The sequence below is a fragment of the Oncorhynchus gorbuscha genome, linkage group LG09 (genome assembly GCF_021184085.1).
Source record: "Oncorhynchus gorbuscha isolate QuinsamMale2020 ecotype Even-year linkage group LG09, OgorEven_v1.0, whole genome shotgun sequence".
In the NCBI taxonomy this organism is placed as follows: domain Eukaryota; kingdom Metazoa; phylum Chordata; class Actinopteri; order Salmoniformes; family Salmonidae; genus Oncorhynchus; species Oncorhynchus gorbuscha.
This window is the reverse complement of record NC_060181.1, coordinates 37,919,672-37,933,035: the sequence shown is the minus strand read 5'-3', so window position 1 is coordinate 37,933,035 and position 13,364 is coordinate 37,919,672. Positions and strand designations below refer to the sequence as shown.

The window sequence follows — 13,364 nt, the reverse complement described above, 5'->3', positions numbered from 1 at the left end:
ATTGTTTCAACTGCTGATCGCCACTTTAACTAATTTCATCATGTACTGTAGATATGACCATAACATCAGCATGTAACAGTGCTTGCCAGCCTCTCTTACAGGGCAACATCTGTGATGGGCCTACAGTGACTGAAATTACATGAAAATACAAAAGCATTGTGTGATACTTTGCATTGCTATTGAATTATTATTAGTTAATCTTTATGAGCAGCAAAGCAGCTATAAAAGTTCAACTGTGAGATGTGTAAAGGAAGTTGTATATAAATCAGCTGAATATAATAACTTTAGTGTTACCTGAGTAGATCACCTTTAATGGAGTCACCAAAGTTAGCCCTGTGCCTCTTCCACAGTCCCTGTGCGCAGGCTCAGGTTGTCACAACTTCTGCTGAAGTCGGCTCCTCTCCTTGTTCGGGTTGCATTCAGCGGTCGATGTCACCGGCTCTCTAGCCATCGCCGCTCCATTTTTCATGTATCCATTTGTTTTGTCTTGTTCCCTGCACACCTGGTTTTCATTCCCCAATCATCATATGTATTTATTCCTCTGTTCCCCATCATGTCTTTGTGTAGGATTGTTTTGTTATGCTGGTTTGTTCCGTGTTTATTGTTTACACAAAGATTGTTACTTTGTTAACTTTATATAGTTGTGTCTATTTTGGAGCATTTACACTTTTGCCTATTTTGGTTGGAGGTTTTTTGACGCAGTTGCGTCCTACTGTTCAGAACTCTCTGCTCTCCTGCACCTGACTTCTCCACCAGCAGCACCCAGCCATAACACAGGTCCATTACAGTACACTTCAAACCCTTCAGTGCGTTTTCCAAGTTGTCTTGAAACAGCGGAGCCACAGTCCAGCTGTCTACACCAAAAGAAATCAGCGACATCCTTCAATTTCCAGCCATATTTTACAGGCTACATATTCCTCTTTCCCTGTTGGTACCACTCCACTCTACCAACGCATAGACTGCCTCCTCCCACCAGCCTCACATCATCAGACTCTGGAGAAAGACGAGTACATACTATTTATTTATACATTCGCAACAAGGCGCTACAGACAAGCTGCCGACAGACTACCTCTGCATCCTGCCTGTCAAAGTCAGCTTCACACGCTGACGTCCAGGACTGATTGGACTTCAGCTCCACTCTTCCAGAGCAGAAACCAGCTTCATCCACAAACTTGAAAAAATCGGAAGAAAAAGAGACGGTAGAACGTTCAGTTTTGTTGACGATACTAGTATTTTCAGCCCCCCAAAAATATGAATATTGAATATTAAATGAAAATCTCAAATATCCTCATTTTGTTTGATACAATCTTTAATAAAACATATATCAATCTTACCTGAACAGATTACATTAGCATAATTACGCTTATGCTCAGACACCATCTCCATGTGAGACTAATGTACACTTCTCAAGAGTAGAATCCTGACCATAGCAATAAATACATGCTTGTTGCTATCCTCCACTTCCCTCCAAACTGAGGTCTGTAAGTTGCAGCTACAGCTGTCCCACAGTCCATCTTTCTCCACACAATATTAGCTGCTTTCAAGTTGCAATACAGTCCTCCAGTATCCATAGAAAACACCCCTGCTTTCCAAACACAGGAGCTGGTTTCATTCATCACTCTGAATGGGCCTAAACAACCAAGTAGGATAATACAAGGGTGAGGACAGGTTATATGCCAGAATTATTTTGATTGTAACAGTAGTAGTGTCAGTGCTTTTGACATTGTAACAGCAGTTACCACAAAACAGTTCTTTGGAGCTGTTTTTCTACCAACCTGCTGGGCTGCCGATTTGAGCCTGTATATCTGAGAATAAAGATAAAAGACACATTCATTTAACATATCCCATAGTGTGATGGGAAGCATATTAATATGTGTGTTTGTGCTTTTAAATCACACTAACTGCGAACTGACCCACACATTGATAGTTGTTTTTCCACTTGACCATTGGTGGGTGTTTTTCTGGAAGGTTCCATCTTCATTAGGGAGGGTTTTTCCATACTCCACATTTTCATGGTGATCTGAATAGGGCACCATGTGTCTCAGCACCTATCCTCTTCAAGATGCTGCCTATTTATTTATTTAACTAGGCAAGTCAGTTGAATGACCAACATCAATAATGTTAATTATTATTTATGTCAATATCTATGCCATTACCTCGCATGCCCCTTGAACATCTACATTAGCATATGCTGATTCATTTTCATGGTCATCAGCACCAGAGTTTGAGGCTGTTGTTCATCTCTGTTCTATTCCCCCTTCTGTTACACTGAGATCATGTATCTAAACAGAGCAGAGTCCCAACCAGCATCACCCCAGAACGGATATGAGTTTGAGGCTGTTGTTCATCTCTGTTCTATTCCCCTTCTGTTACACTGAGATCATGTATCTAAACAGAGCAGAGTCCCAACCAGCATCACCCCAGAACGGATATGAGTTTGAGGCTGTTGTTCATCTCTGTTCTATTCCCCCTTCTGTTACACTGAGATCATGTATCTAAACAGAGCAGAGTCCCAACCAGCATCACCCCAGAACGGATATGAGTTTGGAGGTTTCAGTATCAATACGTCATGAAAACACAGCACATGTTGCAGGGACAAATGAGGACGGACAGACAGACAGAAGATTGAGACACACAGACAAGCAAACTAATTGAAAACTGTATTTAATCTGAAACAGAAGAAAATGGTCTGTAACATTCATAATGTAATTATACCAAGTCTATGATAGACACATGGTCTTAAAACAGAAACATACAGTAAGAGGCCATCACCTCACTGAGAGGTCCTTACACCCTATAGAAAGACCCTGTATTATAACCAGACTTGTGAATGAGAAGCCAGCTTGATCTTTGTCAGGTTCATGTAGTTGCAGTTTCCCCATCACTGAAATTCACTACATTGTGTTGAAAGGTCATTATTTTGTATATATCAGATGAATTGGAATAAAGGGGGAAAAACACATAGAGTATCAGTGTCATTGTGACGATTGACAATAATGTACTGTATTTCTCAATTAAGACAAGACAGTTTAGATAACCTGCAAGTGTATTGTGGCAGGCCTAAATACAGGAAGGTCCTGCAACAACTTGATGCTGTAAGTTTAGTTCTGACAATGGCCTTGACTCAAATCAATAACATGGGAGGAGGATCACTTTGATGTGAAAGAGGTGGAACAATGCATCAATATGAGAATGGCATAACAGAGCTACATGTATCTCAGGTTAAGGTCAGAGCTTTATTTGGCGTATTGGATGTGACCCATTGAAGGAGGTGCATCATGTTGGATCTAGCTCCATGTGATATTAAATTGTTTTATATCATCACATTGAAAAACACAGCAATAAAATAATACAGCATAGAAATGCAATCAAAGTACTGTGCACACACACACAGAGACAAACATGAGCAGCGCACACGCACACAGAGAGGAAGGTGGTGTCAAACAGTGTTGAGGTAAATACCACACCCTTTCATGTAAGAGCCTCAGTATACAGCCATCTTCTGTCTATCTATCCTCAATCATAAGATGGCCGACATATGGATGTTTTTTCATATCCATACTGCCGAGTGGGACGTAGGCCTACTGAAAGAACTAGAACAGAGCCAGTGGATACTAGCTGACAACTCTTTGACCATAACTACAGTAACAAGCCTACAAGTCCAACCAAGTCATCTTTGGACACTCATTTTCTCTCCCCAATGAAAATGTGTTCCTGAATTCTTGCCCACTCCCAGTGTGTTCCGGTACTTTTGACGGGAAAACCAAATCAATAACCAAATCAAACCCTGATAAGAATCACAAAAGTGACAAACCATCAGTCCAAAAGGCCTACAGTGAAGGATGAACAATATCACAGTGTCATCTATAGGTAGATTAACTCTTCTCACCACTGATTGAGAGGAATCACATGATGAGTCATGACTTTTGGGTGTCTTTGTCGCTCCGTGGTAAAGTTTCCCCTAGGTACAGATCTAGGATCAGCTTCCCCTACCCTTAACCATTAGTGGGGAAAATGCAAAAAAAATATATATATAAAAAAAAGAAAGTTGCCTCATCACAAATCTTGGATCAGATTACCCTACTCACAATCCTAACATAAACAATGGGTGGTAAAATAAATATCTGACCCCGTCATAGACTTTGCTATTGTCAACAGAAAACAGGCATTTGGCACATACCCCTGGAAGCAAGAAGGACAAAGCAGAGGCCATAGCCTGTTTATCAGATAGTCTCAGGTTATAGAATCCATCTTGACACTTTGTTTCTCTGCATTTTGCAAAACAATCAGAAAATTCTGTGGCATTCCAACTCAGGATGAAAAACATGATATTTTCTATTGAAAAGACAGCTGATTTCATCTGATGATTGGATATGCAAAACATATTAAGCCATTTTCAAATGGGATTAGAAATTGAATAGGATCTATTAGTCTCTCATAAATAAAAAGCTGTGATGAAGTCAATCTCTCCTCCACTTGTAGAATATGTGACTTGCATAAGATTTGGTAGATCATTGCTTTGTGTAGAGCATCCATAATGTACAAAGCACAAACACTTGCAAAAAAAGTTGTTTAAACTTGATCCAATACCAACTTATTCTACAGAACCTACTCGCCCAAAAAGAAAGAAAAATACCACCACTTCAAGTGAAATATGTACAAATGGAACACCTGTACGGCCGAGTGTTCCATTGGTTCTAATATACATCTGACACAGTTGTAATATTACATTCCATAATTCCACAAAATTACAGCACAACTTTTCAAAAGCCAAACCATCAATTAAATGAAAGTAAAACTTAAGGAAATTACCAAAGACTATTTCTGACTACAGATGTTTTATATATGGATTCTGTGTTCAGTGTGTGTGAGACTGATGTGTGTTACAGTCTTGGGAAGTTTCCGTTTGTTATTTCTGTTTGCGGTCCTCTTCAGCTCCTAAAAACACACGAGAAGAGAGAGGTTACACACATAAACACATGTCAAACAGTAGCAGTATGTTCCAGTGTGGTAGTGTTTGGATCTCTAGTTTGCTCATTAATATGAGGACGTCTTAAGTGACTTACTCTGATGTAACAGAAGTGCAGAGGTTTCTCAAGTATACAGGAAACCTTGCCCAGATTTGTCCCAGTCAGTGTCGGAAGCTAAAACATGAAATAAAACACCAATGTTAGAAAGAGACTGATTGAAAGATAACGAGTTCAGGTTCATTACCAAGACCCTAATGCATGGTTCACAGTAAATAAAACCTTCCATATTAACTAAGTAGCTACATCAATTAACATTAAGTTTGAACCAGCATCACAATCTACAAGGAAAAGAGACAACCACATTCTAAAATGGATACAATCAAACAAAACCAAAAAGTCTGATATTTTCAGAATAGTGAACAACTTACAGCTGGCTGGAACAAAGCCTGAAACAGAGATAAACGTTGTGTTATTATTGACTCTGATTTGGTGGAATATTATAAGAGAACATGTTTGACCTTATTCTGAATCCTGTATTTCTACTGCAGACATCACAACATGAGTGACAAAGTGACCATTTACATTAAACAGGTCAATTCAAACATACTTCTACCATCACTAACTACACTGTACAATACTATTACTTGTAAACCAGTACTATGACTACTACCTCTAAAGTAAATCACAGCTGATAATGTCTAAGATGACAGTGTGTCCTACATATGACAATAGAAAGAGGTCTTTCACTCCTCACACCTTTCTTGCTCTTCTTCTTCCAAATGACAACCCCAACAACAACAACAACAACGACCAGGAGGAGAGCTACCACCCCTCCAATGATGAGGATAATGTTGGGGGCTGGGTCACCTGTAATCAGAACAGAGCATTCAGACTACTGAGCTAGATAGTATATTTTGATCTAAAATGAACGCTAATCAACATCAATAAAAATTCAGGAGGTCAATGAGAACATGTGGTCAGAAAGGTAGTGTTCCTGAGCAGGTGAGTAAACTTAAATTAGGAATATTTGGTAGGAGGGTTATGTATAGTGTATATATAAAATAATTTTTTCTCCCTCTTACCCCAGTTGGTCTGGATCTCAAACTCAGTCAGAACCTTGATGAAGACCTCCTTAATACCAGTGACCTGAACCACACACTGATACTTGTTGTTCTTCCACTCCTCAGGCGTCACTGTGAGGTGGGCGCTTTTCTGGAAGGTTCCATCATCGTTCGGGAGAGTCTCTCCATTCTCCACATCTTCATGCTGTTCTTGCCCATCTTTCTGCCAGGACACCATGACTCCACTGGGGTAGAAACCTGTAGCGTGGCAGGTCACTGGAGAGGAGGGGGTCTTCTGGAGCAGAGACACTGAGGGAGGGACTGGAGAGAGAATAAAATAGAGAGGGGGAAGAAGAGACATACAGGCATAGTGATGAGAAACAATTACAGGGAGCGGAACAGCAACAGATACAAATAAATAAGAAGAACTTGAATATGACGTGCAGTACGGAAATGTAAATAAAAATACACAATATCATATCACTTTTCTGGCTGTAAATTCATATAATCTCCTGTGTCTCTGTACCTGTCCTCTGCAGAGTAGTCTTCCCATAGTCCAGGTACTTCTTCAGCCACTCAATGCAATCCTGGGTGAGGTAGCTTTTCTTGCTCTCAATGCTAGACAGGTCCATTTCCCACTTCATTTTGGAGTGGAGAGCCTGCGGGACTGAGGCAATCCATGTCGCTGTCTTCACGTCAAATGCCAGGAGGTCTTGTCCATCATATCCAATGTGGTGAAACCCTTCTGTGAATCCTGTCTCATCATCCCATGTACAGCCATATATGTCCTGGCTAATGTGCATGCCTGAGAGAGAGAGAGATTACATTAGAAACACTGACATGCAAGCATGAACTTTCTTTACACAGCACTCACATTGAACACACACACACACACAAAACCATACGACTTCTGCATGGAGTAATTTAAATTATATCAAAACGTAGTCACAACAGTACGATCACACAGACTGGGGTGTCTGAAGCTCACCTCCTGTTTGATTGAAACGCTTCTGTGCTATCTGAATGTTGGTTTTGAAAACGCTCTCTGCACCTCTCAGGTTCTCTGTGGTGCTATCCCAATACTGCTGGTCAAAAAACGTCTCCATCCAGCTCTGCTTGGGGACATTCCTCTTCGTGATACTGTCATAGCGGCTAATGACCTGATCATTCACCATCCCCGTGTCCACAAACTCAGGGAAGGCTGGGATTTCTGAGGAGGTTGTGTAGAAGTAGCGCAGGGAATGTTTCACTGTAACAGATAAGGTGCTTTAAAGGTACTGTACATGGAACGTTAATGAGTGTGCATATGCATGTTCTCGGCTAGGCTAAGTGAACGTCTGTGCCTCGCATACTCCCTTAAAAAGACCTTTGCTTGAAAAGGAAATGGGGGAAAAAAGTGCAATAGTACATTGTCCATCTTGAGACGCCATAGCCACTATACACTTGCTCAAAATGGTCTGAATTAATCAATGATAACTCAAGAAATCTGTTGATTTTAATATTTTGCTGATGAGATCTTAAATAAAGCAATTTTACAACTAAGATGTTTGGAGGAGTATTTCTCAAGTGAAAAAAATGTGCACGAAAACAAGTCTCATTGTTTTCATTCAAACACTTTATTGAAGAATCCCTTACTTTTGACCAATCATAGACAAAAGGCCGTAGCCCTCACCGACAGAACATTGGCTTGCCTCAAAATGTATGAACATGAAGATCCGAAAAATCACTTGCCGAAGCAAAAAACATCAAGATGTCGTCATAATATATATATGCATAAACTTTAGGATGGGAAGCATGCAGACCGCCTTTAAGAGAAGCAATAACAATGTCAGCGCTAGCCAACCTTCATTGATATTATGGCACCACTTTAACAAACACCACTAACCCTTCCTCAATCAATCAAGAATTACTATTTTAAAAAATAACAGTATTTTTGGAGTCCCATCATACGCCGAAGACGTGGATGTTGAATATGGCAGCTCCCCGTACCTCTGGTTTAAATGAGGAAGACACATTTCAGTTGTACAACTGACTAGGTATCCCTTTCCCTTAAGTATGACATGCAAACCTATTGTTATATATATATATATATATATAAATAATCCTACTGTAGGTGTAGGATTTTATTCATGTATTTGATCAGAACTATACAGAACCTATAAAGAAGGGCACTCAACATGTACAGCACTGACACAAATGACAGGTGGAAAGAAATTGATAATAGAAGATTGTGGGAGCTGTACTTTAGATTTCAGTGCAGCCTTTGATATAATTGTCGATAACCTGTTTAAAAAAAAAAAAGACTTGTTATGGCTTTTCAACCTCTGCCATATTGTGGATTCAGAGTCATCTAATTGAACATATATATTTTTTTTATTTGTATGTAAGCTTCTCTAATGTTAAACATGTAACGTTTGGTGTACCGCAGGGCAGTGCTCTTGGCACTTTTCATATTTTGCTTACCAATGGACCTGACACTGGCATTAAAACAAAGCCTGTGTGTCGATGTATGCTGAGGATTCAACCCTATACGTGTCAGCAACCACAGCTAGTGAAGTCACTGCAACCCTAAACAAAGAGTTTGTCAGTTTTAGAATGGGTGGCCAGTAGTGCTGAATATCTAAAACTAAGAGAATTGCCTAAGTTCTAGACCTCAGCTGAATCTGGTAATGAATTGTGTGGCTGTTTAGCAAGTTGAGAAGACTAAATTACTTGACAGCTTACATTCTAAGATAACACCATGGTCAAAACATATATACACACACTGAACAAAAATATAAACCCAACATGTACAGTGATGGTCCCATGTTTCATGAGCTGAAATAAAAAGGTACCAGAAATGTTCCATATGCACAAGTGAGCATTTCTCCTTTGCCCAGATAATCCATCCACCTGACAGGTGTGGCATATCAAGAAGCTGAATAAATAGCATGAGCATTACAAATGACGCCTTTTATTGTCCACAACACAAGATATCTAAAATGTCCAGTTGTCATACAACACAATCCCAAAGAGGTCTCAAGTTGAGGGAGCTTGCAATTGGCATGATGACTACAGGAATGTCTACCAGAGAATTGAATGTTAATTTCTCTACCACAACGTCATTAGAGAATTTGGTAGTACGTCTAACCGGCCTCACAACCGCAGACCACGTGTAACCACACCAGCCCAGGACCTCCACATGCTTCTTCACCTACGGGATCGTCCCGAGACCAGCCACCCAGACAGCTGATGAAACTGGGATTGCATAACTTAAGAATTTCTGCACAAACTGTCAGAAACCGTCTCAGGGAAGCTCATCTGTGTGCTTGTCATCCTCATCAGGGTCTTGACCTAACTGCAGTTCGTTGTCGTAACCAACTTCAGCGGGCAAATTCTCACCTTCGATGGCCACTGGCACGTTGGAGAACTGTGCTCTTCACAGATAAATCTCAGCTTTAACTGTACCGGGCAGAGTGGGCGAACGGTTTGATTATGTCAACGTTGGGAACAGAGTGCCCCATGGTGGGTTATGGTATCGGCAGGAATAAATCGACTGCAATTTGAATACACAGCGATACCGTGACGATATCCTGAGGCACACTGTTCCCGCCAATATCCAGCAACTTTACACAGCCATTGAGGAGTGGGACAAGATTCCACAGGCCACAATGAACAGCCTGTCGTGCTGCATGAGGCAAATGGTGGTCACACCAGATACTGATTGGTTTTCCGATCCACGCTGCCATCTGTATTCCCAGTTATGTGAAATCAATAGATTGTGGCCTAATGAATTTTTCAATTTTTCAATTGACTGATTTCCTTATATGAACTCAGTAAAAATATTTTAAATTGTTGCAGTTATATTTTGGTTCAGTGTAAAATCAATGATTGTAAACATGGGGAGAGGTCTGTCTCTAATAAAGAGACACTACACAAAGCAAGTCCTGCAGGCATTAGTTTAATCTTATCTTGATTAGATAAACTGCAGCTGGCCCAGAACAGAGTGACATATTTTGCTCTTCATTGTAAGATGAAGGGCTAATATATCATTTTTATTTTACCTTTATTTAACCAGGCAAGTCAGTTAAGAACAAATTCTTATTTTCAATAACGGCCTAGGAACAGTGGATTAACTGCCTGTTCAGAACGACAGATTTGTACGTTGTCGGCTCGGGGGTTTGAACTTGCAACCTTCCGGTTACTAGTCCAACGCTATAACCACTAGGCTACCCTGCCGCCCCAATACCATGCATGCCAGTCTCGCTTGGCTCAAATTTCAAGAAAGACTACGCATCACTTCTTGTTTTTATAAGGAGCAATGTGTTGAAAATTCCAAATGTTAATTCACACTGCACTGACACACCCCACCAGAGGTCTTTTCACAGTCCCCAGGTCCAAAACCAATTCATGGAAACATACAGTATTATACAGAGCCACGATTGCATGAAACTCCAATCTCATTAAGGCATGTGAATACCAAACCTGGTTTAAAAAATAAATAAAAGAGCAACTTCACCCATGTGACCTACTTTTTCTGTGCATGTACTGACATGTTATTGTAACTGATGTGTGTGTAAATTGTAAAGTATTTTCTCTGTAATGTCTTTTTCGTTATGTGTCGGGTCCCCAGTAAGACTAGCTGTCGCCATTGGCGTCGGCTAGTGGGAATCCTAATTAAATCTAAAACAACAACAAAAACACATTTTTACAACTTTTGAAGGCCCTCGGAATCAATTACAGTGGGGTCTCAAATGACTGTTGCTTGTTCGAATAGTAGAATACACAAGGTGCAATTTCGAAACTTGGTTGTGCATCAAAAGTTCTCTTGTTATGGCAGTCCCTGATAGTCACTCAATTAGCCCATTGATTCGTGACCACAGCAAAGTTGCCCATCCCAGGCCTATAGTAACATAGAACAGACTGCGCGTCACCAAACACCAGGGCAAACTATATACTTAAGGTTAAGATCGAAACTGATACATGTACTTCACAGCCATTATAGCATATGAGTCAACATCTCACAGTGGACAGCCTGCCTCCGCATTGTTGGACATATAATGGAATTCACGTTTATTTACTATACTGTGTTTGTTTTATCGAGTGATGCTGTTATTTTATTCTAACTCATCTTGTTTGTTTATTCTAAGGCCGTCGGCGGACGAATTGTCATGTTTTTAATTTGAAATAAAACAGCGTTTAAAATTGTATGAGTCACGTGTAGATATCCTACAAAAAAAATCCAACAATAATACAAATATACTAAACAATAATGTGGAAATCACTGACCTGATAACGCTCCATGAATACAAAAAGAGAATAAAATATGTCTTCATGGCGCCGATGAGTCTGGTTTTCATTAACGGTTTCCGAATTCGGGAACAGTTTGTATCTAATTCATAAATGTAGACAATTTAAACTGTATCACAATTTAAATTGCCTACATTACTGATTTGTTCCACCAAACTTCAGCACCGCTAAGGACACAACCAGTGAACATGTGTTTCTGTCCAAAGCGAGGCCAATTTATACGGCTCTTCTGTTTACCCTGTTAATTGTAGGAACCCAATAGGAAATCAGAAAGATACTTCGTCACCAAATACCAGGAGGACAAACGTATTCAAGGTTATGGTCGAAATTGAAAGTAAAGTCATGTCACTGTTGATGTTCAAAAACGGTTGGCAAAGGGGAAAAGGACTATAGGGTGACAGATGGATGACTAAAAATTGACTTAAATTAGGTTCAAAGCAAAGCCATGTTCAAATTGTACCCTACTCTGTTTCTGCTTACTTTTTGAGATAGCATAGCATATGCCTCGTTCAAAACAACAGTGAAACCGTGATAACAGTGATATTCAGGTCTGAAAGTCAGAGTTCTAGATAGATGCTCGAGTTTCCGACTTGGAATTCAGAGTTGGATGACCGTTCAAAACGATTTTTCCCAATAGGAGCAAGTTTTCCCCCGATTTCCCTGTTGTCTTGAACACTCGAAAGTCAGCAATTTCCGAGTTTCCAGTTTTGCACGCACAAAAACACCGCTGCTGTTTCCATACACACCATGTGACCACCCTGAGAGAAATAACCAACTTCGCCATGGTGTTCGTTGACAAAGCCTATGGGGAAAATGAATGACGTTTTTGTAAGGATAAATGCCGGAAATAAATGATGTGGTAAACAAAGGCATTAAGAGATATTACGTTCTGTTCTATGAGATTATATTTATTGACTTAACATAGCCTAACTTTGTGAATTTTGAATAATTTATGTAATACAAAAAAGCACACAACTGCTTCATAATTCATAAAGGTCATCTGTGTGTAACTGTGTAACGAGTGCGCTGAGAGTCGGGAAGCAAGTTCAGGGAGTGAAAATATTAATTAATAAATTAACAAAACACGAAACACGAACAGCACCCCGACATGAAACAGGTACAGAAACAATGAATACTGGGGAAGAAACCAAAGGTAGTGACAAACTCAGCAAAAAAAATAAACGTCCTCTCACTGTCAACTGCGTTTATTTTCAGCAAACTTAATAACATGTGTAAATATTTGTATGAACAAAACAAGATTCAACAACTGAGACATAAACTGAACAAGTTCCACAGACATGTGACTAACAGAAATTGAATAATTTGTCCCTGAACAAAGAGGGGGGTGGGTCAAAATAAAAAATAACAGCCACTATCTGGTGTGGCTACAAGCTGAATTAAGTACTGCAGTGCATCTCCTCCTCGTGGACTGCACCAGATTTGCCAGTTCTTGCTGTGAGATGCTACCCCACTCTTCCACCAAGGCACCTGCAAGTTCCCGGACATTTCTGGGGGGAATGGCCCTAGCCCTCACCCTCTGATCCAACAGGTCCCAGACATGCTCAATGGGATTGAGATCTGGGCTCTCCGCTGGCCATGGCAGAACACTGACGTTCCTGTCTTGCAGGAAATCACGCACAGAACGAGCAGTATGGCTGGTGGCATTGTCATGGTGGAGGGTCATGTCAGGTTTAGCCTGCGGGAAGGGTACCCCATAAGAGAGGAGGATATGTTCCCTGTAATGCACAGTGTTGAGATTGCCTACAATGACAACAAGCTCAGTCCGATGATGCTATGACAAATCGCCTCAGACCATGACGGACCCTCCACCTCCTAATCGATCCCGTTCCAGAGGACAGGCCTCGGTGTAACACTCATTCGTTCGACGATAAACGCGAATCCGACCATCACCCCCTGTGAGACAAAACCGCAACTCATCAGTGAAGAGCACTTTTTTCCAGTACTGTCTGGTCCAGCGACGGTGAGTGTGTGCCCATATGCAACGTTGTTGCCGGTGATATCTGGTGAGTACCTGCCTTACAAC

General features: G+C 40.6%; 1 protein-coding gene across 1 annotated transcript; it reads right to left on the bottom strand.

Moving 5' to 3' along the window:
• Positions 1 to 2,648: 2,648 nt before the first annotated feature.
• Positions 2,649 to 11,541, bottom strand: LOC124043525 (class I histocompatibility antigen, F10 alpha chain-like). Its single transcript, XM_046362208.1, is given in 9 exon segments — positions 2,649 to 4,938; positions 5,067 to 5,144; positions 5,399 to 5,416; positions 5,727 to 5,837; positions 6,053 to 6,352; positions 6,558 to 6,836; positions 7,020 to 7,280; positions 11,300 to 11,319; positions 11,321 to 11,541. Coding segments are annotated over 8 exon segments (1,089 nt in total). The 5' UTR covers positions 11,371 to 11,541; the 3' UTR covers positions 2,649 to 4,938; positions 5,067 to 5,094.
• Between the last annotated feature and the right edge of the window lie 1,823 nt (positions 11,542 to 13,364).